At 43.1% G+C, this 27,213-nt stretch overlaps 1 protein-coding gene across 1 annotated transcript in view; it reads right to left on the bottom strand.

Moving 5' to 3' along the window:
* kif16ba (kinesin family member 16Ba) overlaps window positions 1–27,213 on the bottom strand; it is a 126,599-nt gene that overhangs the window by 18,699 nt on the left and 80,687 nt on the right. The window contains exons 18-24 of the mRNA XM_078405662.1: window positions 25,567–25,620; window positions 19,921–21,276; window positions 17,605–17,757; window positions 16,049–16,160; window positions 14,257–14,307; window positions 5,554–5,676; window positions 3,005–3,094 (exon numbers count right to left, since the gene is read on the bottom strand). Of these exons, the coding sequence (XP_078261788.1) occupies window positions 3,005–3,094; window positions 5,554–5,676; window positions 14,257–14,307; window positions 16,049–16,160; window positions 17,605–17,757; window positions 19,921–21,276; window positions 25,567–25,620 (1,939 nt within the window). The remainder of the gene's footprint in view (window positions 1–3,004; window positions 3,095–5,553; window positions 5,677–14,256; window positions 14,308–16,048; window positions 16,161–17,604; window positions 17,758–19,920; window positions 21,277–25,566; window positions 25,621–27,213) is intronic.

The raw sequence follows: 27,213 nt of genomic DNA on the forward strand, positions 1-27,213 counted from the left end.
GTTTCATGACCCGAGATTGGGCTTGCTTTCGATTATGCTTTTCTGACTTCCTGGTCTCCTTTTAAAGCTGAAATAATAATTCAAGTTTATTGTCACACGCACAAGTACAGGTACAATGAGAAATCTGGATTTTGACAGCATTATGGGCACAAGGACTTGTAATCTATAATAATAAATGTGACTTCTGACACCACTTTTCATTAATTGTGCATATCCCTTTAACTATTAGCTCATCAGAACGTGTACATCTCCCCATTAAAGTTGTGCCATTTCAAGGTCAAGTCCGTGTCTGTAGTCTATGCCAGCAATTCACATCATCCAACCTCTGCTAAATGGGCCCACACATTTCAATATGTCAGCTTAGGTCACCTAAATTTTCATAGCGTGAATTTTGCTCATCCTCCAGAATAGTTAGATCAACAGAGGACACGCTATTAACATTATAAAATGTTGCCAAGTCATTTACATTAATTAATGAATGCAATTCAGCGAGTCAATTAGTGCTCTCCGCGCGAATCTTGCACTGTGCACCCACACTGATCAGTCATCCGAGGAATGTTAACATTTTAAACAGATCAATTTAAATGGAAAGAGCAGAGACAATGGTTCCACATCACTAACAATACGGAACGGTGGGAATTGTGGTTGCAAGGCCACCAACAAACCTCTCAAGTTACAGATAAATGGTTTAGGTTTAGGTTTATTATTGTCACGTGTACACCAATGTACCGTGAAAACTTTGTTTTGCATGCTATCCAATCAAAATCAGGTAATAATGTACATAAATATAATCATAAAACAATAGGTAGAGCAAAGGGGAAGATATAGAGTATAGAATATAGTTCTCAGCATTGGAGCGCATCAGTTCCAGAGACAATGCCCGCAATGGGGTAGAGGTGAATTGAACAGTACCCTAGCTTCTGGAAGCAGAGGGGAAGAAATTGTTTCCGAGACTGGTGGTCTGTGCTTTCAAGCTTCTGCATCTTCTACCCCACACTAGAGGGGAGAAGGAGGAATAACTCAGGTGGGACAAGTCTTTGATTATATTGGCTGCTTTCCCAAGGCAGCCTGAAGTGTCGATGGAATCAATGATGGGTACATCCACTACCCTCTGCAATGTCTTAGTCTTGGGCAGAGCTATTCCCAAAGGACGAAAGATGTGGGAAATTAACGCGAGGTAAAAAGTCACATTCAACCTTTGATATCTTAAGTGAGCAAAATCAACCTTCAATGATTTAGTATGAAATCTGAATAGGATTGTTCACTTGGTTACAGCTAAATAGACTGCAACAGAACCAAAAAGTGTACATGCAGACACAAAATAGCATTTGTCATCCAAATACATTCCTACCAACCCCCCATTCCTGGAATGAAAACTACGCAATGAAAATATATCACGATTTGTTATTAAAGAGTGTTTTTAAACAGTCGCTTCCTTTTGTTTTGAAGCAATAGATATGATGTAGAGATTAAAAGAGGCTGATGTTTGTGGTATATCACCAATGCCATGAAACATCCTGAAAATGTTGGAGTTGAACTGATATTATTTGATGGCTGTTCAAACATATTATTCTGCTGAAATCTGGGTTCTAAGCACAGATTTGGTGTCTCTCGCTATTCATGGGCAATAAAATTATTCATGTTCTTCCTTCATCACAACTTTCCATCTAGGTTATTTGAATAAACTGAGCTTTCTCTCCATCTATTCCATTATAATTTTATGTGCTATATATCAAGAACAAACATTCAAGCGACAGATAAAAAACACGATTGTTAATAAATTCTGACAGCTAATTATTGGGGGAACTCGGTGGGTCAGGCAGCGTGTATGGAGGGAATAGACATCTGTGGAGGAATTGCCCATTCCCTCCACAGATGCTGCCTGACCCGCCGATTTCCTTCAGCACTTTGTGTTTTTCTCAAGATTCCAGCATCCACAGTTCCCGTATCTCTCTGGTAGTTTAGCTTAGAGATACAGCGTGGAAACAGGCCCTTCGGCCCACAGAGTCCGCGCAGACCTATGATCCCTGCACACTAGCACTATCCTGCACACACTAGGGACAATTTAACATTTATATCAAGTGAATTAACCTACAAACCTGTATGTCTTTGGAGTGTGGGAGGAAACCAGAGCACCCGAAAACGCATGCGGTCACAGGATGGACGTACAAACTCCGTACTGCCAGCACCCGTGGTCAGGATCGAACCCAGGTCTCTGACGCTATAAGGCAGCAATTCTATCGCTGTGCTACTGTGCCACCACTGTGTGTCCACCTTTGCCAATTAAGTATCTTTATTTCTGATTTAGTCTTTACAGTGCTTGATGTTCCTTTACCATGGTCATGTACTAACGCTTTCATTGTATGCCTTATTTATATACCACGATTGACATTCAAATATTTTCTTTATGCCGCAATGAATAAGTTAAGTTCATTGTATGGCAATGAAAAGTTTGTACGTTCTACCCGTGACCGCTTGATTTTCCCTGGGTGCTCCAGTTTCATCCCGCACTCGACAGACTTGCAGGTTTGTAGGTTCATTGGCTTTGGTAAAGACTGTGAATTGTCCCCAGAGTGTAGGGTGGTGTTAGTGTACGTGGATCACTGGTCGGCGTGGACTCGGTGGGCTGAAGGGCCTGTTTCCATGCTGTATCTCTAAACTAAACACTGCTGGAGTAACTGAGCGGGTCAGGCAGCATCTCTGGAGAACATGAACAGGTGACAATTCGAGTCAGGTTTCGGGTCCCGACCTGAAGCATCACCTATCCAAGTTCTCCACAGATGCTGATTGGCCCGTTGGGTTACTCCAGCACCTTGTGTCTTTTCATTTGGTCACGTAGCTGCATTTGCTCTCCTCCCCCTCACGCCACCCGCTGCACCAGGTGCCGGTCCGGCCTGCTTCTGTGTCTGTCCGTAGCATCCACTATTGTTTAATCAGAAGTGTGAAATTTGTACACCACGAGAACATTAATAGGATATTCTTGAATTTTAAAATTCTGCCTTACCTCTGGATATTTCACCTTCATTGTTCTGTGCAGTTCTCGGAAACGACTGTAACGTCTAAACACTGTCCAAGTTTCATCCAAAATGGTTATCTAGCAGAACACAAATTATTCAATGATTCGATGATACTTAGTTGTCACGTGTACCTAGGTACAGTGAAATGTTTTGTTTGCAAACCGTATAGCAGACTTCACCCAGGCAGTACACAAGGGTCACCACATTTCTGGCGCCGACAAAGGTACAAAAGTTCACCAAACAATCCCATCTACTGCCTGACACCACATGTGGCAGCAACAATCCCCACCCCCCTCCCGCCCGGTCCCCCTCCACTTGTCCCCTCCTTCATTCTTGCCCCCCCCCCACCAGCCGGGAATTATTTATTCATGCAGAATAAAATTATTTGACTGCATGGCCCAAATAAATGCAAAATGATTTTCACTGATATTCTGACAAAATCTGGTGTATATATATATAATATATAAAACAGAGCCGAATTTTCTAATGCCCGAGAATACATATACGATACTATAAAACTTTATTCATCCCCGGAGGGAAGTTGGTCTGCCGACAGTCACAACATAACAAGGTACACAAAAACGTGACATTAAAAGTGAAAACAAAAAGAAAAAGACACGCGACTGTTGGCTGGCTGCCATGTGCACGGCGCCTTAGATAGATCTAATGATAGCGGAGTCAGGGGGTATGGGGAGAGCGCAGGAATGGGGTACTGATTGAGAATGATCAGCCATGATCCCAGTGAATGGCGGTGCTGGCTCGAAGGGCCGAATCCTGTACCTATTGTCTATTGCCTTCTCCGGAACAAATGAACAAACAAACACGGACTTATGCCCTGGGCAGAGGATTCTAGAGTGCCCCTCCCTTCCCCCACACCGGGCCACCCTTTGTTCTCCCACCGTCCCTCAACAGGCCCAAGGGCTTGTTTCCACACTGCATCACTCTATGACAATTATACCAAGCCAATTAACCTACAATCCTGTACGTCTTTGGAGTGTGGGAGGAATCCGGAGAAAACCCACACAAGTCACGGGGATAACTACAAACTCCATGCAGACAAGCACCCGTAATCAGGATCAGACCTGGGTCTCCTGCGCTGTAAGGCAGCAACTCAACCGCTGCGCCACCATTTTCTTTCTTTCCTGCCATCAATTCTAATCAGATTAGAATCTCTTAACTTCTCCTAAACAAAGGAAATACATTCCCATATTTTTAGTTTCACTGGATTTACATGAAAATTATGATCTTTGGAGATCATATCCTTTGTATTAAAATGTGCCTTCCTTTGTAATGATATTCCATACCTGTCATCCAAGGCTCTCTATCAATTTCAAATCGCCTTCAGAATATGTGAATTTTGATTGGATTAATATAATTTGCAGTTCAATAAAAGACTACTCATATTAATGGATACTCCACCAGTCCTAAATGGTTTGCATAACTTATTGTAATGCTGAATATTTAGTCTGGGCTGATGAAATTACAATTCCTGTGTTCTTAAAGCTTTATGATTCAGAATGATTGAATCTGAATGATTCATTATTTCCATGGAGTCAGAAAGTCAGAGACGTGCATAATGGAAACAGGCCCTTCGGCCCACCTTATCCATGCCGGTCAAGTTGGCGTCTGGAGCTAGTCCCATTTGCTCACATTTAGCCCATAGCCCTCTAAATCCTTCCAATCCACATACATGTCAAAATGTATTTTTAAAGTCATAATTATTATCGGTTTTTAAGGGTTCATTTCTCTAACTTCAAGTAACCCTTGCATTCCCTCTCTCTCCATCTCTCCCCCATCCAAGTCGCACCAGCTTCAAAGTCATCTTGTTGAGTCTCATTGTCTGCACTAGCACATTGTTAGCTGTGCGCTCTCACCTAGCACACAGCTAACAATGGCCTGTTTCCTTTATCATCATTACTTTTTTGCATATCTTTCAATCATTTGATCTATATCTCTCTACATCACGGTCAATATCTCTTGTTTCCCTTTCCCCTGATTATCCTACACATTATATTTTTCATTATATCTCAGGACTATCCAGATTGAAAAAGGATGCCCCTGATGTCCATCCTAAATCTCACCCCCCTCACCTTAACCTTATGCCCTCTAGTTTTAGAATACTCTACTCTGGGAAAAAGAATGTACTTTTGGAAAGGAAATTGAAACTTTGAGAATAATGAAAGGCATTGATCGAGTGGATGCGGAGAGGATGTTTCCACTCGTGGGAGAGTCCAGGAGCCCTCAGAATTAAAGGGCGCTCTTTTAAAAAGGAGGTGAAGAGGAACTTCTTTAGTCAAAGGGTAGTTAATCTGTGGAACTCATTGCCACGGAAAGCTGTGGAGGCAAAGTCAGTGGATATTTTTAAGGCAGAGATGAACAAATTCTTGATTAGAACGGGTGTCAAGGGTTATGGGGAGAAGGCATGGAAATGGGATTAGGAGGCAGAGATCAGCCATGATTGAATGACGGAGTGGACTCGATGGGCCGAATGGCTTGATTATACTCCTATCACTTGTGAAACAAGGGCAACACTCACCTTCACCTCAAACTCGTAGTGCTCATCCTTGCCTTGTCCACGTAAGACATAGCGGGGTATAATAATTTTAATCGGATCCTTGAGGTTGTTTGGACCAATCTCCAGTGATCGAGAGAACAGGCGCTGCCAAAGCAAAAAAAGATCACAGGAAATCTTAAATTATCAAAGAGTCTACTTATCAAAGAGGAAATCTTAAATTATCAAAATCTTAAATTATCAACAGTGATGGCATGAAGCATTAAAGCAGAAAGCATACTGAGAACATATTTCTAAAGGGAGTAAATACTGTTCGATAATACAAAATGTATTAGACTTATCAAAAGAAACGTTAACTTCTCACTGCTTAATAAAATCTTATCACCGTGTCTCCAAACCATTGAGATTTAAGTGAAGGAAATAAAAAGGAAAGTGTTTAGACAATAGGTGCAGGAGGAGGCCATTCGGCCCTTCGAGCCAGCACCGCCATTCAATGTGATCATGGCTGATCATTCCCAATCAGTACCCCGTTCCTGCCTTCTCCCCATACCCCCTGACTCCGCTATCCTTAAGAGCTCTATCTAGCTCTCTCTTGAATGCATTCAGAGAATTGGCCTCCACTGCCTTCTGAGGCAGAGAATTCCACAGATAGGAGGTTAGCGTGCAGAATGTTTCTGGTATGCACTATCCAAGCAGATAGAACTTAAAAGAAACGGAAACAGGATGGTTGTCAACAGGTTTGAAAATAGATGCATTTTCTCAAAATGCTCACCAATCTGAGCAAATTGACAGACAACAACATGAGTACAACTGATGTATGGCATATGTAATTTATTTCAAATTCCTTTTAATTTAAGAGCTGGAGCAGTGTTCCATCCCTAGGTTCTCAGTGATTGATTGCTTTCGCAAATGCCAGCAGCTCCTGGCAGCCTAATTGCATTTGAGCGTGGCACTAGGAGCCGCAGAACATTAGCAAGCATCCAGAGGTTCCAATAATTCAGCAAATATCTGGAGGTTGTTCCAAGTTCCAAGCTTGCATCGGTTAATTTAAAATGCATCAAGCGATGTAGACCCGAGGGATAAAAAAAACCTGCTTTTAGTCATTCTTTAGAACCACTGATAAAGCCAGCATCGTTGCAAGACTGTGGCGACTCTGCGTGCTCTGCCCAGAGGGATCCACTGTCTTAGAGACACAGCATGGAAACTGGCCCTTTGGCCCACTGATCATCCATGCACTTGTTTTATCCTACACACTAGGGACAATTTACAGAAGCCAATTGGCCTACAAACCTATACGTCTTTGGAGTGCGGGAGGAAACTGGAGCAACCAGAGAAGACCCACGGGGAGAATGTACAAACTCCTTACAAACAGCACCTGTAGTCAGGATCGAACCCGTGTCTCTGGCGCTGTAAGGCAGCAACTCTACCGCTGCGCTACTCTGTCACACAATACAATCATTCTACTCATTTGAATCTCCTGTCAATGTTCTACTTGAGTTTGATGGTTGTATTCATGTATGGTATACTTGGTGTGTTTAGCCAGCAAACAAAGCTTTCCACTGTATTTCAGTACTGATAATAATAAATCTCATTTATTAACCATTCCTAGCAACTGAAAGGATGGCGATGAGCTGCCATCTTGGTCCACTGAACTCATTCTGAAGGAGGTGTTCTCATGGTGCTATTGGAGAGAGAATCCCAGGCTTTAGACCCAGTGACAATGAAGGGCTGGGATGTATTTCTTAATTAGGAAGCTGTGAATCTGCAAGTTATGTTATTCCCGTTCACTAGCCGCCTTTGTCCTTGGTGGTAGTTGTGAGATTGTGAGGCGTGGGAGGAGAACAGAGGATGAATTCCCGATCTTCCAATCTACCTCGTGGCAGCACATGCCCTTTTCAAAAGAAAAAAAAAAACTGCACTTTCCCTGTAGCTGCAGCATTCTGTTTCTCTTCTGTTTTGCACTGCCTAATGTACTCACGAACAGCATGGATAACACACAAAACACAATTTTTCATTATATCTCAATACACGTGACAATAATAAACCAATAGCAATATAGACACCTTGAATGAACTGAGCCTTCAGCTTAGCTTGTTACTGCTTTATCCAGCCCAGTGCAGAGCTTCCCATTGCACTTCCGACCTGCACCTTGTGGATGGTGGGAAGGCATTATGGCATCAGGAAATGAACCACATAACACAGGGCATCCAGTCTTTGATTTACTCTTGCGGCCAAGCTATTTATGTGGCTGTAGAAACCAAGGAACTGCAGTTGTTGGTATACAAAAAAAGACACAAAGTGCTGGACTAACTCAGCCAGTCAGGCACCATCTCTGGAGAAGGGTAGACACAAAATGCTGGAGTAACTCAGCGGATCAGTCAGCATCTCGACAGAGAAGGAAGGAATCTCTGGAGAACATGGATTGGCGATGTTTCCTCAGTTCAATCCAAAAGAATGATATAAATCAATCTGTTTAAATAGCGATGCTCTCCATTTTCTGGCACTGACTCTCTCTCTCTCTCCTTTCTTTCTTTCTTTCTTTCCCTTACCCCTTCCAAATTGTTACACCCGTATCATTTATTACCAATCTGGGCCCAGTCTATTTTCACAGATTTATCTTTGAACTGATTGCTTCTGTGAGCATGTTGAAAAAGATTACAGCAGGGAGGACCTTTTACTCTGCGCCAGCTCCATATGAAAGCAATCCAGCTCTCCCCAGTCTCTCCAATATTTTATACATTAGTTCAGATTTCGGAACTCATTTGTTTAGGAGGAGAAAGTTGATATGAAATGAAAAGCTGTGGAGGAGGAAAGACAACTTGGGTATCTATGGCATACACAATTTTTTATTTTTTTTGAGCATCAGGGGGCGACGGAGACCTGCTTGGAATATGTAAAATTATGGGAGGCATTGAAACGGTAGACAGTCAGAACCTTTTTATCCCTAGGGTAGAAATGTCAAAGACTAGGGCGGCATAGTTTAAGGTGAGAGAAACAGCATTTAAAGGAGATAAGGGTTTTTTTTTTTTTTACAAAGAGGGTGGTGGGTGTCTGGAACTTGCCTCTCGGTGTGATGGTGGAGACAGATACGATAGTGACGTTTAAGAGGCTTTTAGATAGGCGCATAGATATGCAGGAAATGGAGGGATAACCCTGCTCGCCCCCCCAAGACCAGGAAGCGGAGAAGACGTGGAGGGTGCCAGTGACGACGGTGGACTCTGTAGAAACATAGAAACATAGAAAATAGGTGCAGGAGTAGGCCATTCGGCCCTTCGAGCCTGCACCGCCATTCAATATGATCATGGCTGATCATCCAGCTCAGTAGCCTGTACGTGCCTTCTCTCCATACCCCCTGATCCCTTTAGCAAAAAGGGCCACATCTAACTCCCTCTTAAATATAACCAATGAACTGGCCTAAACTACCTTCTGTGGCAGAGAATTCCACAGACTCACCACTCTCTGTGTGAAGAAATGTTTTCTCATCTCGGTCCTAAAAGACTTCCCCCTTATCCTTAAGCTGTGACCCCTGGTTCTGGACTTCCCCAACATCGGGAACAATCTTCCCGCATCTAGCCTCTCCAACCCCTTAAGAATTTTATATGTTTCTATAAGATCCCCCCTCAGTCTTCTAAATTCCAGCGAGTACAAGCCCAGTCTATCCAGTCTTTCCTCATATGCAAGTCCCGCCATCCCAGGGATTAATCTGGTGAACCTTCTCTGTACTCCCTCTAAGGCAAGAACGTCTTTCCTCAGGTTAGGAGACCAAAACTGCACACAATACTCCAGGTGCGGTCTCACCAAGGCCCTGTACAACTGCAGCAGAACCTCCCTGCTCCTAAACTCAAATCCTCTTGCTATGAATGCCAACATACCATTCGCTTTCTTCACTGCCTGCTGCACCTGCATGCTTGCTTTCAATGACTGGTGCACCATAACACCCAGGTCACGTTGCATCTCCCCTTCTCCCAATCGGTCACCATTCAGGTAATACTCTGCTTTCCTGTTCTTGCCGCCAAAGTGGATAACCTCACATTTATCCACATTATATTGCATCTGCCATGCATTTGCCCACTCGCCTAATCTATCCAAGTCACTCTGCAGCCTCCTAGCATCCTCCTCGCAGCTAACACTGCCACCCAGCTTCGTGTCATCCGCAAACTTAGAGATGTTGCATTCAATTCCCTCGTCCAAATCATTAATATTTGGTAAGATGGACCGGAGGGGTCTTGCCTTCCACGCCTCCAGGGCCTGCTCAACATGAAGGTTGAGGGTGGCCAGGCGAGGAGTGGGACGACGGTTCGTGATGCGACCGGATGGACGCGGCAGCTGCAAAGCGCCTTTCTGTGAGACTGAGACTGTGAAATGGTGCCAAAACTGGGTGACTACTGCATATAGACTCAGCGGGCTGTTTCTTTGCATTATGTACTTATTGTACGGCAATAATCTTCTGATCTGTATGCAAAAACTGTACCTTGGTACACATGATAAAGGAAATATTGATATGGATCATGTGCAGGGAGAGGAGTTTAGCTTGGCATCATGTTTGGCTTAGACATTGGCGGCTGAAGGGCCTATGGTGCACTTTTCTACATTTAGTTTAGGGATACAATAGGTGAAGGAGTAGGCCATTCGGCCCTTCGAGCCGAATCACATTCAATGTGATCATGGCTGATCATTCACAATCAGTACCCCGTTCCTGCAGTGCAGAAACAGGCCCTTGGGACCACAGAGTCAGTGCCGACCAGTGATCCCCGCACTAACACTATCCTACACACGCTCGGGGCAATGTACAATTATACCAAGCCAATTAGCTTACAAACAAGTACGTCTTTGGAGTGTGGGAGGAAACCAGAGATCCCGGAGAAAACCCACCAGTCATGGGGAGAACGTACAAACTCCGTACAGACAAGCACCCATAGTCAGGATCGAATCCGGGTCTCTGGTGCTGTAAAGGCAGCAGCTCTTCCGCTGTACCACCGTGCTATAGAAACATAGAAAATAGGTGCAGGAGGAGGCCATTTGGCCCTTCGAGCCAGCACCGCCATTCATTGTGATCATGGCTGATCATCCACAATCTTTGCCTGCTTTCTCCCCATATCCCATAATTCCACTAGTCCCTGGAGCTCTATCTAACTCTCTTTTAAATTCATCCAGTGAATTGGCCTCCACTGCCTGTGGCAGAGAATTCCACAAATTCACAACTCTCTGGGTGAAAAAGTTTCTTCTCACCTCAGTTTTAATTGGCCTCTCCTTTATTCTTAGACTCCCCTTATTCTGGACTCCCCCAACTATGTTCAAAATTACTAGCAGCTAATGCATAGGCAAAAACAAAAGTAACCAAAAATGGTTCACAAAATATTCCCTTTATATCAGTAATTGCCAACATTAGAGGTTGATGCAATGCTCCAGCTGTTCAGAGCCTTGCCCCGATAACATCGGAATCATTAACTTTGCTGTACCAGATTGCAGATCTTCGAGGAGATCAGTGCATGCTTATCAGAATGATTCCAGGGCTTCCTTTTACCTCCTTACCATGGGAAGCTCAGGAAAGATTAAAAGCAAGCCTTCAAAATCATTAACAAATTCTATGGAGGTAGCTGGTGAGAAACCATTTCCTCCAGCAGAACACGTGGGATTTAGAAAAAAGGGACTATCAAAATAAAGAGTGAAATGAGGATTAGTCTAAACCTGGATCACTCTCTCTCAGAAGACTGCAGCTTAAAATCTTTTAGAACGAAAAGGTACATTCTTGTTTGATGAGGATATCAAGGGAAATGGCACAATGGTCAGTAAATGCAATTTAAGTACAGATTTCCATCATCTAAAATATTAGCAAAAGTACTTGAACAGCGAAATAGATTTCAAAGACGACCTTGGTTTAGACATTGTTCCCGCTTTGTGAGACAAAAGATTATACCACAAGATGAGGAACACATATTTTTGACTGCATTTTGTCAGAGAAAGTACGATAAAAACAGTTACGAACAAAGTATGCAAGTAGACTACTGATGACATAGTTTACAAATCACACAATTTGCATACATTAAAACTGTTCATTTGCAATCCGTCTGTTCAGAAATCCGGAACAAAACACAAAGTGCAGATGGAACTCAGCGGGTCAGGCATCATCTGTGGAGGAATGTGGACAGACGGAAGGGTCATGGGGACCTTGAGGGCTGGATCCTTCTTCAGACTATTGCTCACGATACCAATTCCAGTGCTCCTGTCATACTCCTGGAACCCTGATATTGTGCTCCCATTAAACTTACTGGGTCCCTGTTACCAGCCCTCCCGCGAAACCCAGCAAGGCCACGCAGTGGTAGAGTTGCTGCCTCATAGCGCCAGAGACCCGGGTTCGATCCTGACTACTGGTGCTGGCTGCATGGAGTTTGTACGTTCTCCCCGTGTCCTGCGCGGGTTTCCTCCCACACACCAAAGACGTACAGGTTTGTCGGTTAACTGGCCTCGTAAAAATGTAAAAAATGTCCCTTGTGTGATAGATAGTGTTATCGTGTGCGGGGATCGTTGGTCGGTACAGACTCGGTGGGCCGAAGGGCCTGTTTCCGCACTGTATCTCTCAACTGAACTCAGCAGGTTTTATTTCCGTAGTTCTCTTAAAAGTTACTGTGCAACATCTTAAAAATATAAAAATATACACCGATCAGCCAAAACATTATGACCACTGACAGGTGAAGTGAATAACATTGATTATCTTGTTACAATGGCACCTGTCTAGGGGTGGGATATATTAGGCAGCAAGTGAACAGTCAGTTCTTGAAGTCACAGAAAATTTTAATCGCGGTTATGGGAGTCTGAAGAAGGGTCTCGACCCGAAACGTCACCCATTCCCTCTCTCCTAGTTGATTGGCTCAGAGCATCTCTGAAACGGCAAGGCTTGTGGGGTGCTCCCGGTCAGCAGTGGTGAGTACCTACCGACAGTGGTCCGAGGAGGGACAAACCACAAACCGGCGACAGGGTGTTGGGCGCCCAAGGCTCATCGATACGCGAGGACAACGAAGGCTATCCCGAACCGACAGAAGGTCGACTGTGGCACAAGTCACAGAAAATGTTAATGGTGGTCACGGGAGGAATGTGTCACAATACACAGTGCATCGCACCCTGCTGCGTATGGGGCTGCACATGGAGGACCAACAGCATATTAGGCAGGTGGTCATAATGTTTTGGCTGATCGGTGTTTATACTATACTATATAATATAATATATATTATATATATACATATAATATATCATATGATCTTCAGTCTGAAGAGTCTCGACCCAAAACGTCACCCATTTCTACGCTCCAGGGATGCTTCCTGACCCGCTGAGTTACTCCAGCATTTTGTGTCTACCTTTGATTTTAACTAGCATCTGCAGTTCTTTCCTACACTATGAAGGTGGTGTTTTCAATGTAGAGAAGAACCTAAGTTTAGGCAGAAATGTAGGACAACCCTGGTCAAATGACTCACTGGTTGATTCCTAGTGTATCAGAGGGAATTGGGAGATGGCAATGGCAAAACTGGATAGGGAGGTGCAATATCCAAATGGTGACAGGATTGGTTTGTAGCCATCCAAGTAATATCTACCAATATTAAATGTGGGCTGGAGTCTGATTTGAGGCTTCTGGAGTCTGAAGAAAGGTCCCAATCAGAAATGTCACATGTCCATTCCCTCCATAGATGCTGCCCGACCCACTGAGTTCCTCCAGCAGATATACAGAGTATTTTATTTTCCTTTCACGCATAATGACAGTCCTTTTTGTTTTAAAAACGTGTCAAATTAAATCAATCTACCCAAATAAATCCCATTGCTGCTTCTAATAATGGGGATTTTTTTGTTGTTGTAGTTTGGAGGAAGGATTTGCATTATTCAGCTAAATTAATCATGTACCGTACACCCAAAACGAAACCATTGTAAAATACATTAATTGTCAATTGACAATGACTGCGCCCGGATTTATTTTCCTAATTAATTGACTGATTAACAAAGCACAACACTAATAAGCAAGCCGAGGACATTTTCATTGGACATGAACTATGCATCACTGCATACTTTTGAGAAATGAGAGTTGGGAAATGAAGAGTAATGTAGATGAGTCCAGCCAGACATTTAATAACAATGTACAAGTACTAGCACACACAATACTCTGAGATGTTCAACTCAGCCAAACCATATCTGCAGTGCTGTCTAAATTTCCACAGGAAAAATAAGTTACCATTAGCAGAGTGACAAGTTATGTGATTTAAATTCAACCCTTCATGCACATGAAAGGATTCTGTCACCTGCCTTATAATAATGGAATTAAATGTTATAAAATTATAGATCTCAACCAGTAGTATTAAAGTAAGCATGGAAAATGAAAGTCCACTGTTGGATTAAATGAAATCAGTTTTAATCATGCAATCTTAATAAGGTAGTTAATGTTAGAAGGCAGTATTTTGATATTTTTCCAAGCATTTTCATTATTAAAGTCAGCCTCCAATCCACTTCATGCAACTGTTTTTGAATCTCCAAAATCACTGCAAAAGACAGCACTAGCAAATGACACAAGGAAATAGATTTACCATTGACACTGGACTTCTTCACAGTCAATTGCCTAACCCCCATTAGCTGCAAATCATAATGTAAATGGAACTACTTGACTTCAATTAATAAAAGGTTGATGGGCTTCTTTGCACCGTCAGTTGCCACATTTTTAGAAAACAAATTTACAATAAAAATCAATACCTCGTATTTCAGCTTGCGTTGGTTCATGTTATTCTGAAGATTCCCATTTTCCTGAAGAAAAGAGCCCAATATATTATTAGTTTCATTTTTATCCTGTATTGTATTTTTGATGGCAAACTATTATTGCTTAAGGTTGTTGATAGATTTCCATTTCTCAATTGCACGTTCTTCAGCAATTAAACTGTTTGTATTTTGAAGCTGTACATGCATTGTATTTTTTTTTTACAAAATCTGCAGATTACTGTATATTACCTGCGTCTGCTGATAACTTCGATCACTATTCATCTTTCAGCTCAGAAGCTATTTTCTATCATCTGCTGTTTCATTTAAAAGTCCAACCTGAGGCACAACCTAACTAACACAACAAGATCCCAGGGAGCTGCGCAAGCTCTGGGAGTATCTCATGAAGCCCTGCGCGCGGCGGGATTATCTCGGCGAGCCACGCGTACTGCCTGGGGACTGATGACTCGCCCATCTGGTGGGCCCGACTCATCCACTGAAGAACCACGACGGCAACTGGAACCCGCCCAGTAGGCCCGACTCACCCCACAGGCCTCCCAGGCCGTGGAGAAGCCGGGCACAGCAAAGCCTGCCTGGGCCGGCGGAGCCTCGGCGACGCCAGTGGACCCTCGTGGGTCGATCCGCGCTCTGCGATCGATGAGGGCGTGGGGGAACCACCGTGAGGAGGGGAAGGGGAAAAACAATGGAGGACCCAGTGTGTGGGGACTGCCGTGAGGGAGAAGAACAATGAACATTGGAGGACCTGGCATGGGGGGGCCACTGGAAGGAGGGGGAGGGGGGAGAACAAAGGAGGAGCCGGCATACTCTAACTTTGTCAGCGCCATATGCGGCGACCATTTGCATACCTTGGGTATGACAGCAAAGAATTTCACTGTGCCTTGGTAGATGTGACAATAACGTAAATAAAGTATTCCATTCCATTCCAACTTATGAAGCTTGTTACATGGTCAAAGACTCCGTTTACAAACAAATTCAGATATGAATTTTAAGACCAACACCTGAATCAGAAAATCATATTCAGTTCAGGGGTGTCTGTAACTTTTAATTAGTCTGCTGGCAGTATGGATGCTATTCAAAGTAAGTTTGTGTTTGATACCAATACTACAAATGGTTTTGTTTCTACAGCGCAATTTCTGTTGAAGGAGATCCCAAAATGGCTCACATGGTAAATGGTGACGTTTAAAATGGTGCCACGATTGTTTAGTTGAGTTACAAGTCTTGTTTGAACAAACTTTTCGTTGACATTAAAGGAGATTGTATATTGAAACGGACATGGTGAACATGCAAACACTTTGGGCGGCACGGTGGCGCAACGGTAGAGTTGCTGCCTTATAGCGCCAGAGACCGGGTTTGATCCCGACTACAGTGCCGCCTGTGCGGAGTTTGTAGGCTCTCCCCTTGACCACTTGGGTTTTCTCCGAGATTTTCGTTTTCCTCCCACACTCCAAAGACGTACAGGTTTGTAGGTTAATTGGCTTGGCGTAAATGTAAATTGTCCCTAGTGTGCGTAGGATAGTGTTAGTATAGGGGAGCAGAGAGTGGGGGTGGGAGGGAGAGAGGGACTGGGGAGGGGGACAGCGGGGGAGGGGTGGTGGTGGTGGGGGGAAGAGAGTGTGGGGGTGGGAGGGAAGGGGGTCAGGGAAGAGGGGAGAGTGGGGGGGAGGGAGTGGGGGTCGGCACGGGCTGAGTGGGCTGAAGGGCTTGTTTCACAGTGTATGTCTAAATTAAAACGAAACTAAAACTTGCTCTGAGATGACATTAGCATACACACCTGCTCCATGGAAAGGGAGAGGCTAGCTGCGTCGTTTATTTCATGAGGTTTTGGTAATTTTGCCTTTTCTGCCAGTCGCCGTTGAACCTCTTCTTCAATGTATGCATTTAGCCTGAAAAAGACAAAAAAGGGACAATAGCTACATGAATGAAACTGTCCGTACAATGGAATAAAATTGAAAGGACCTCAATTACAATTGGGCTAGAGATCAACTTTTGTTATGAAAACGTTTACAATGGAAGTTTGCAAAGTAGAAAATGGCATTTATTTTGATCATTAAAAAAAAAAATCACTGGAAAGTAATGGAAATTTCACAGCACCCCAGTGAAGGAGAAAGGTCATTAAGTACTGACCCATGCCGCCTAAAGGACATCAGACCTTTATGGCCAAGTTAAGACTAACATTTTTAAACTACTTTGAATCTTGAACGATACAAGATGGTGCCAGAAACATGGCCATTCTTATGCACTGCCTCAGTGCAATCTGCTTTTCATACACTCTTAACATTACTATTCTACGATTAATAATCTACAATTCGTAAGTATGTTTGTGCTTGTGCATTGTAGGACTTTTACTGAACGGTAAGCAGAAAAAGGAATTTCACTGTCCTTGGCTACATTTGACATTAATGAACAATTGAACCATCATGAAGGCAGTGCACTTGCACAGTTAGAATCATTCAGTAACTGATTCATACAGCTACGTGGATGGGAGAGCACATTTATAGAGCCAGGATAATGTTTGCAGAAAAACATGTGGACAAAAAGCTGTAGAGTCATTCATGTCTGTTTGCTAAGAAGTGAGTCAACTTTTCGGATGTTTTGGACGTTGGCTAAACCACATAAAAGCATCCAATCAGATTTCCTTGCAAGAAGAATCCGCCTATATTTATGGAAGTTTAGTTGAATGAAATGCGATCTTAGTTAAACAATAAAATTCAGAGGAGGCTCGACATCTTGGAGGCCGAGAAGACGTGTCTCAAATAAAAGCTCACCCATTTAAGACACATGAGGAGAGATTTCATTGAGGGCTGTAAATCTTCAGAGATCTCTATCCCAGAGGACCATAATGGCCAAATCATTGAAGGCCAAGGTAGATAGTTTCTAAAGGGTAAACAAAATGCTGGAGTTACTCAGGACAGGCGGCATCTCTGGAGAGAAGGAATGGGTGACATTTCGGGTCAAGACACTTCTTCCTTCTCTCCAGAAGTGCTGCCTGTCCCGCTGAGTTACTCTCCAGCATTTTGTGTCTGTCTTCGATTTAAACCAGCACCTGCAGTTCCTTCCTACACAGTTTCTAAAGGGTTATGGGGAACAGGCAGGGGAATGGAACGGAGGCCAAAATAAGAACAGTCAGGTTCTCACTGAATGGCAGCATAGGGTCAAGGACTCAATGACCCTCTCCTTATCTCATGTTCTTTCCGACCCAATTTAACAAAACATGGTCCACAAGATTGCAAAGTACCATAAATGACACGAGTAACCAATTTTGACGATGATTTCCTAAGTACATGCAGTGTTAAAACAAGAAGCAAAAATATACATTTGAAAGCAAACCTGTCATCAACTAATGGACTTGTAACTGACGGAGGTATGCTGGGACTGGAAGGACTGGGGTAGGACGATTTATCTTCTACCATTCCACAGATCCTTAGCGCCACATTGTTTTCACACAGTTTCTGCTTCAGCTGCTGAATTTCTTGCTCTAGCCTGTTGTAAAAGGAGATCATTAATCGCACACACAGGACACAGCCATTAAAAGATTTAAAAGCATTAAAAAAACAACTACATAGAAAGGGCTCACAATTATATTAATATTGTTTGTACTAATGCAAATTTGACCTGGCAAACAAGAGGAATAAACAGGGCGGTGTACATGCTTGTACAATGCACTGGTACAAGACAATTGTACAAGCCGCACTTGAGAGTATTATGTTTAGTTTTGGTCACCTTGTTGTAGGAAAAAGGATATTACGACGAGATGGGTGCAGAGAAGATTTAGGAGGATATTATCGTGCTTCTGAATGCTCCATCCATAAGCCAGGATATTGTTTGATTCACCTCTACCCCATTGACGACTTTGGGCTTTCTCTCTGGAACTGCTGGGCTACAATGCTGAGAACTAGATTTGCACTCTGTACCTTCCTCTCTGCTCTAACTATTGTAACTGAGTTCAATAACAATGTTGAAAACAAAAGCTAATTCCTGTGCTTTTGTTTTAAATCTGCCAATGCTATTTCCACTTTAATAGCGTGGCTGTAGCATTCTCCAAGTTGTCTTGGTAGATACAATTGACGTTTTTAATCACGAAAAATTAAAATTACCAAAATTGCGACAAAATTCAGTCAGAAATCTGGAACTAAATACATGTTTACATTGTATCTTGGTATTTTAGGCCCCCTTGAATGGTTTCTTCCTTCATTTCAACCATATTGCCACCGCGTATTATTGAACAAAGCACAGGAATAGGCCCTTCTGCCCACAATGTCTATGCTGAACGTGATGCCAGGACATTCCTTTATGAAGGAGATGAGGAGGAATTTATTTAGTCAGATGTGTAATGGCAGGGCTGAGGTAGGACAAATCTGTTGAATTCAGTGCTGCAGAAATTGTAGAGGCCAAGTCAATGGATATTTTTAAAGGCAAAGATAGATTCTTGATTAGTATGGGTGTCAGGAGTTAAGGGGAGAAGGCAGGAGAATGGGGTTGGGAGGGAGAGATAGATCAGCCATGATTGATTGGTGGAGTGGGCCGAATGGACTAATTTCTGCTCCTATTACTTATGAACATGACCAACTCTTGTTTGCCTGCAGATAATCCATATCCCTCTACGTCCATGCAACTATCCAAAAGTTTCTTGAATGCCACAACGTATCAAGGACTTGCATATCCTTCCCACACAGGCAAACTCCACCTCTCTGGATCTCAACATGCCAATCCCATCTCTGCACCCTGGCAAAGTGTCAGCAGTCTATTAACCTGAAGTGGAACACAATTCTTCCCTTCACCTTGTGTCAGAGACAGACATCTTTTAGTACAAGTCACTAGGCAGTAAGCAAGCCCCCAGCAGTAAGCAATCCGCACCCCCCCCCGTACAAAACGTCACTTTAGTACCGCTGTTGCCAGCACAGCTAAAAGTAGTAAACTTAAATTTAAAAAATATTTGAAAACTAACTCAGCATCTCTGGAGAACATGAAGAGGCAAAGGGACATAAAATGTTGCAACTCTGGAAAACATGGATAGGTGACGTTTCAGGTTGGGACCCTTCTTCAGACTCTTCCACACATGTTGTCCTTTCGTGAAAACCAGCATCTGTAGTTCCTTGTTTCTACACTATGAATAGGTGATTTTTTTGTGTCGGGATCCTCTTCAGACTGATCACCCAGCCACCTCCCCCCTTTTCTCCCCTGTATCCACCCATCACTTGCCAGTCTGTCTCGCCCCCTCTAGCTTTCTCCCCCCAACTACAATCAGTCTGAAGGGTCCCGACCTGAAACGCCATCTATTCATGTCCTCCAGATATGCTGCCTCTCCCGCTGAGTTACTCTCGCACTTTGTGTCCGTTTGTGAACATGGACGTATCAAAGGTTTGTAATATTCCACCTGTCTGGATCTCAATATGACACTTTCACTTATGGGCCCCACAAAGTGTCAGCAGCCTATTAGCCAGAAGCAGAACACAATTCTTCCCTTGATCCATGCTCAGAATCAGACATCTTTTAGTAGCGGTCAGGTGGGGACTTGCTTATTGTCCAGTACAATGTATGTGGCTGATGCTGGCACTTCTAAAAGTTATGAACTCACAATTATACAGCTAGATGATATGAAAACAGAGCTTTCAGGTTTATTCTTTAAAACAATAAGGGTTTTACCTTTCTTTGTCTTGTTCCAAAGCTTTCTGTTCTGCCTCTAGAGTATCTTGAAGATCTGCTTCTTCACAGCCATTTAACGTCGCTAGCTTTTGCTTCTGTTCCTCAATCTCTAGGTCAATGGCCGAATGGCGCTGAAGAGCAGAATGCCTCCTCTCTATTTTGGCGACAGCTTGCTCGAGTGCCTCCCTCTGTTGCTTTTCCTGCGATTCAATAATCTCCTTCTCCTTCATTCGGACTTTCTCCTCTTGCCGAGCTATATTAGCAGTAAACTCGTACGTTTGTTGGAGTTGCTGGAGCTGATCTGCACTTACTCTGTAATGTGCTAATTGCTCCCCCTTTTCCTCAATCTCCTTCTCCGTCTGGAAGAGTACAACGTCCAAACTGGGGAGGCCATGGTCAAGGATATCTGCAACTCTTTGCTTTTCTTCCATCAGTGAAGGCAAATGGTTTTGCGTCAAGTAATCCAGCTGCCGTTCCTTGTCCAGCAACCGTTGCTCAACCTCTTTGTCTTTCTCTGCAGCTTCGACCAACTCGCTCGAATCTGAAGTGCCACTCTCACCATCCTGATGAAGAACCGTCACAGAATCTTGATGCAAGTGCCTCAGCTGGTCAAGGACTTCACGTTCAGTCAGGATTTCTTTTTCCAGGAGCTCTTTTTGGCAAAAGGCATCTTCTTCCAAAGTGGTGAACTTTTCCAGCTGCGCTCTTTTCAGGTCCACGTACCGTTGCTTTGCTCTTTGAACGTCTTCCGGCTCTTCATCTCCATTAGGTCGAGCTTCTTTAGCTTTGAGAAAAACTTCCCTCATTTCTTCCAGGATGTTTTTCTCTTCGTCGATGCTTTGCACGTTGCCTCGCTTGAGCAGTTGGATGGTTTCCTGCTTCTCTCTGAGAAGTTCGCCCAGTCGGGAAACCAGCGACTGTTGATCTTTTGCTTCTTCTTCCAGCCTCCTCTTTGCCAGTTCTACTTTCTGGCAATGTTCATCCTTTTCCTTTTTAAGCTTCTCCAGTTCTCGGAGAATCTCCAGTTTACCTGCTTTGTCTTGCTCATGGAGTTCTTGCAACCTCTGCAGTTCATTTTGGACCCGTGTGTAAATTTCCTCTTTCTGCTTTCTCTTTTGCAGCTCGTTTTCCAGTTGTTCTCTCTGCCGTTCCTCCTCAAATTTTTCCTTTTCAGCAATCAAATCGTTAAGCCTACTCTCAATGTCTAAATTCCTGCGCTTCAGACTTTCTTCTTGTTTCCTGATACGCAGCTTCACAATTTCAGTCTCTTGGCGTTGCGACTCCACCTCCAGCTGCAATTTCTCCAGCACGGATTTCTCCGTTTGCTGCTTTTCTTCCATTTCCTCGATTAGTCTCCTAAATGCATAAACAAAGAGCACGTATTTAAAAAACAACAAAATCGTAAACTCAAAGCCTAAATTTTAGTTTAAGATAAAAAGTCAGACCGATTCTACATGACCTGTTGAATAGGTCCAATATCTTTTGTGTAGGAAGGAACAGCAGATGCTGGTTCACACCGAAGATAGACACAAGATGCTGGAGTAACGTCTGGGCGTTTAGATAAATATCCAAAATGGCACATGGGTTTCTCCCGTTGTTCATGGAATTTCATTTTCTTGCACAAATTTGGCATCATGTCCAGCACCGACATCAAGAGCCGTTGGGCCTGTTCCTGTGCTGTATGTCCTATGCTCTAATTTTTCAAATCAAAAGCTCTTTCACCTCCACTGAAAATGTATATAGATCTCCAAAAAGTAAAAGCACGGAAATTGCCAAGATTCTGAATGAGCAAACTTTAAGGAATGTATCATGCCTAGAAAATATTCAAGTGAGGCCATAAAGTGGATGACATATTACAGTAAAAGAGACACAAAGTGCTTGAGTAACTCAGCTGGTCAGGCAACATCACCAGAGAACATGGATAGGTGATGTGTAGGAAGGAACTGCAGATGCTGGAAGATAGACACAAAATGGTCTGAAATGGGTCTTCAGTCTGAAGAAGGGCCCGAAATGTCACCCATTCCTTCTCTCCAGAGATGCTGCCTGTCGCACTGAGTTACTCCAGCATTTCGCGTCTATCTATGGATAGGTGATGTTTCGGATTGGGACTCTTCTTCAGGCTGTTTTAACATACGAATCTAGTCGAGAACAAGATAAATGGCTTTCACAACATAATCATGAGGTGACAGTCGTTAATCAGTCATGTCGGGAACAAAATCAGCCTAAATTCTGGTCTCCAGTAATAGACAATAGACAATAGGTGCAGGAGTAGGCCATTCAGCCCTTCGAGCCAGCACCGCCATTCAATGCGATCATGGCTGATCACTCTCAATCAGTACCCCGTTCCTGCCTTCACCCCATACCCCCTCACTCCGCTATCCTTAAGAGCTCTATCCAGCTCTCTCTTGAAAGCATCCAACGAACTGGCCTCCACTGCCTTCTGAGGCAGAGAATTCCACACCTTCACCACTCTCTGACTGAAAAAGTTCTTCCTCATCTCCGTTCTAAATGGCCTACCCCTTATTCTTAAACTGTGGCCCCTTCTTCTGGACTCCCCCAACATTGGGAACATGTTTCCTGCCTCTAATGTGTCCAATCCCCTAATTATCTTATATGTTTCAATAAGATCCCCCCTCATCCTTCTAAATTCCAGTGTATACAAGCCTAATTGCTCCAGCCTTTCAACATACGACAGTCCCGCCATTCCAGGAATTAACCTAGTGCACCTACGCTGCACGCCCTCAATAGCAAGAATATCCTTCCTCAAATTTGGAGACCAAAACTGCACACAGTACTCCAGGTGCGGTCTCACCAGGGCCCGGTACAACTGTAGAAGGACCTCTTTGCTCCTATACTCAACTCCTCTTGTTATGAAGGCCAACATTCCATTGGCTTTCTTCACTGCCTGCTGTACCTGCATGCTTCCTTTCAGTGACTGATGCACTAGGACACCCAGATCTCGTTGAACATCCCCTCTTCCTAACTTGACACCATTCAGATAATAATCTGCCTTTCTAATCTTACTTCCAAAGTGAATAACCTCACACTTATCTACATTAAACTGCATCTGCCATGTATCCGCCCACTCACACAACCTGTCCAAGTCACCCTGCAGCCTTATTGCATCTTCCACACAATTCACACTACCCCCCAGCTTAGTATCATCTGCAAATTTGCTAATGGTACTTTTAATCCCTTCATCTAAGCCATTAATGTATATCGTAAATAGCTGGGGTCCCAGCACCGAACCATGTGGTACCCCACTGGTCACTGCCTGCCATTCCGAAAGGGACCCATTTATCCCCACTCTTTGCTTTCTGTCTGTCAACCAATTTTCTATCCATGCCAGTACCCAACCCCCAATACCATGTGCTCTAATTTTGCCCACTAATCTCCTATGTGGGACCATGTCGAAGGCTTTCTGAAAGTCGAGGTACACCACATCCACTGACTCTCCCCTGTCAATTTTCCTAGTTACATCCTCAAACAATTCCAGTAGATTTGTCAAGCATGATTTCCCCTTCGTAAATCCATGCTGACTCGGAATGATCCTGTTACTGCTATCCAAATGCTCAGCAATTTCGTCTTTTATAATTGACTCCAGCATCTTCCCCACCACTGATGTCAGACTAACTGGTCTATAATTACCCGTTTTCTCTCTCCCTCCTTTCTTAAAAAGTGGGATAACATTTGCTATCCTCCAATCCACAGGAACTGATCCTGAATCTATAGAACATTGAAAAATGATCTCCAATGCTTCCACTATTTCTAGAGCCACCTCCTTAAGTATCCTGGGATGCAGACCATCAGGCCCTGGGGATTTATCAGCCTTCAGTCCCATCAGTCTACCCAAAACCATTTCCTGCCTAATGTGGATTTCCTTCAGTTCCTCCATCACCCTAGGTTCTCCGGCCCCTAGAACATTTGGGAGATTGTGTGTATCTTCCTCAGTAAAGACAGATCCAAAGTAACGGTTTAACTCGTCTGCCATTTCTTTGTTCCCCATAATAAATTCCCATGCTTCTGTCTTCAAGGGACCCAAATTTGCCTTGACTATTTTTTTCCTCTTCACGTACCTAAAAAAACTTTTGCTATCCTCCTTTATATTATTGGCTAGTTTACCCTCGTACCTCATCTTTTCTCCCCGTATTGCCTTTTTAGTTAACTTTTGTTGCTCTTTAAAAGAGTCCCAATCCTCTGTCTTCCCACTTCTCTTTGCTATGTTATACTTCCTCTCCTTAATTTTTATGCTGTCCTTGACTTCCCTTGTCAGCCACAGGTGTCTCTTACTCCCCTTAGAGTCTTTCTGCCTCTTTGGGATAAATTGATCCTGCAACCTCTACATTATTCCCAGGAATACCTGCCATTGCTGTTCTACCGTCTTCCCTGCTAGGGCCTCCTTCCAGTCAATTTTGGCCAGCTCCTGCCTCATGCCTCTGTAATCCCCTTTGCTATACTGTAATACTGACACTTCCGATTTTCCCTTCTGCCTTTCCATTTGCAGAGTAAAACTTATCATGTTGTGATCACTGCCTCCTAATGGCTCTTTTACCTCTAGTCCCCTTATCAGATCAGGATCATTACACAACACTAAATCCAGAATTGCCTTCTCCCTGGTAGGCTCCAGTACAAGCTGTTCTAAGAATCCATCTCGAAGGCACTCTACAAACTCTCTTTCCTGGGGTCCATTTCCAACCTGATTTTCCCAGTCTACCTGCATGTTGAAATCTCCCATAACCACCGTAGCATTACATTTGTGACACGCCAATTTTTATCTCCTGATTCAACTTGCACCCTATGTCGATGCTACTGTTTGGGGGCCTATAGATAACTCCCATTAGGGTCTTTTTACCCTTACAATTCCTCATTTCTATCCATACTGATTCAACATCTCCTGATTCTATGTCACCCCTTGCAAGGGAATGAATTTCATTCCTTACCAGCAGAGCAACCCCACCCCCTCTGCCCACCTGTCTGTCTTTTCTATACGTTGTGTACCCCTGAATATTCAGTTCCCAGCCCTGGTCCTCTTGTAGCCATGTCTCAGTGATCCCTACAACATCATACTTGCCCATGACTAACTGAGCCTCAAGCTCATCCACTTTATTTGTTATACTATGCACATTTAAGTACAACACTTTAACTTCTGTATTTACCTCCCCTCTCACATCGGTCACAAATGGCCCTGCCCTTAATCTCTTTTCCCCTCTAGAACTTCTGTTCCCATTCTTCCGAGAGTCTTCTGAAATATCTAATGTACAAATAATTTAGTTTGAAACAAAATAGCTTAATATTCTGACTTATCTTTACATAAATATCAATATAAAAATTGATTTAGAAAAAATGTCCAATTCAAATGCGCTTTAAAGTACGATACACTTTTTTTTTTAATACCAATTTAAGTGATTACTATTTGGGGAAAAATGGAAACACAACTCTTTGGTTTCCAATTTTAATAATATCTAGTAAATACAAATCAAAAGATAGTTGTCAAACAAATTATAAAATATTTGTGGGGATTTGAAAGAACAGATGATTGAGAAACCAAAATATAATAGATAATGGTTTAACTATTAAGTGTGCTAGTCTGCAGTTACTTGTTTCTACTTCTTCCAAAATAATTATTACATTTTGGTCTATACTTACTTCTTGCTTTCCAGTTTCTCCAGTTCCTCTCGCTGCTGCCTCTCAAATTCAAGCCTAGTAAAAAATAAAAAAAATCACAAACATTAAGCATTCCTCAACTTTTAACATACATTAATATCCACATGAAAGGATAGGCAAAAATAAAATATTTAATTGAATGATGCAAAATATATAATACAAACAACACAACTACAATATAAGCTCAGTATAAATTATATGAAATAATAAGGTCAATATAAAAGCTCAGTCTGAAGAAGGTTCTCGACCCAGAACGTCACACATTCCTTCTCTCCAGAGATGCTGCCTGTCCCAGAGTTACTCCAGCATTTTGTGTCTTTCTTTGGTGTAAACCAGCATCTATAGTTTCTTCATACACAACGACAATATTTTTATTTCTACCACTGACCAAAATGAAGCTATTAGACATAGAAACTGCAGATGCCAGAATCTTGAGCAAATAAAACACAAATGGCAAGAGGGATTTGGGCAGAAACTGAGGAGGGAGGGAACTGATGACATTTCAGGTCTTGATTGGAGCGAGAGGAAAACGCTGGAAAAGAGAGGTGGGGCGGGGAAAAGCTTGGCATGCCACTGACTGAAGCTCTGATTCATGCCTTTCTTAACTCTGAATGTGGCTATTCCACTGCACACATGGACTGCCTCCCACATTCTAATCCGGTTTCGATGTGTGTTCATCCACATCAAGTTTCATTTACACATCACCCCTGGTGTCCACATCCTACATTAACACCAGATCAGCTAGGGTGCAGAGACATGTACTCAATTTCTTAGCAAAAACACCCGCAATCCAAACATGTACACCTGTTAGACCACATGAATGTCCAAGTGAACGAACCAAACAATCATAAGATCATAAGTGATAGTAGTAGAATTAGGCCATTCGGCCCATCAAGTCTACACCGCCATTCAATCACTCCCCCTCCTCACCCCATTCTCCTACCTTCTCCCCATAACCTCTGATGCCCGTACTAATCAAGAATCTATCTATCTCTGCCTTAAATATATCCACTGACTTTGCCTCCACAGCGTTCTGTAGTCAGATTCACCACCCTCTGACTAAAGAAATTTCTCCTTACCTCCTTCCTAAAAGCCTCAGAATTAAAGGACGTTCTATGACCTCTAGTCCTAGACTCTCCCACTAATGGAAACATCCTCTCCACATCCACTCTATCCAAGCCTTTCACAATGTCCTCTTCATCCTTGCCAGTACAGGTGCTGGACTGATCAGTTGGATTTGCTCTGTTATTTCCATCAGACGCCTAGATCAACAGGGACAAGGTGGGCCAAAGGGTCTGCTTCTGTGCTGAACTACTCTGTGACATGATAGAATTCCCACGCTACCATTCCCAGCCTTCATTACATAACAATCAAACTTTTCAAATGCTCCACCTGGAGATCTCATATCATCTTTCACAAATCCAGAAGCCTCCATACAAAGATAAGACCCAATGTCCCATTCAACCATCACTGTCCCGCTGAGTTTTTCCAGCTTTTTGTGTCCATCTTTGGTTTAAATCAGCATCTGCAGTTCTTTCCTACCCATTCTCATCAAGCTCAATTAGTTCCCAGAGCACTTGCAGATCAACTTCAATGTTCTTGTTTTAATTTTGTAATCCCTCTACGATA

Source organism: Rhinoraja longicauda, chromosome 9 (assembly GCF_053455715.1).
Source record: "Rhinoraja longicauda isolate Sanriku21f chromosome 9, sRhiLon1.1, whole genome shotgun sequence".
NCBI lineage: Eukaryota > Metazoa > Chordata > Chondrichthyes > Rajiformes > Arhynchobatidae > Rhinoraja > Rhinoraja longicauda.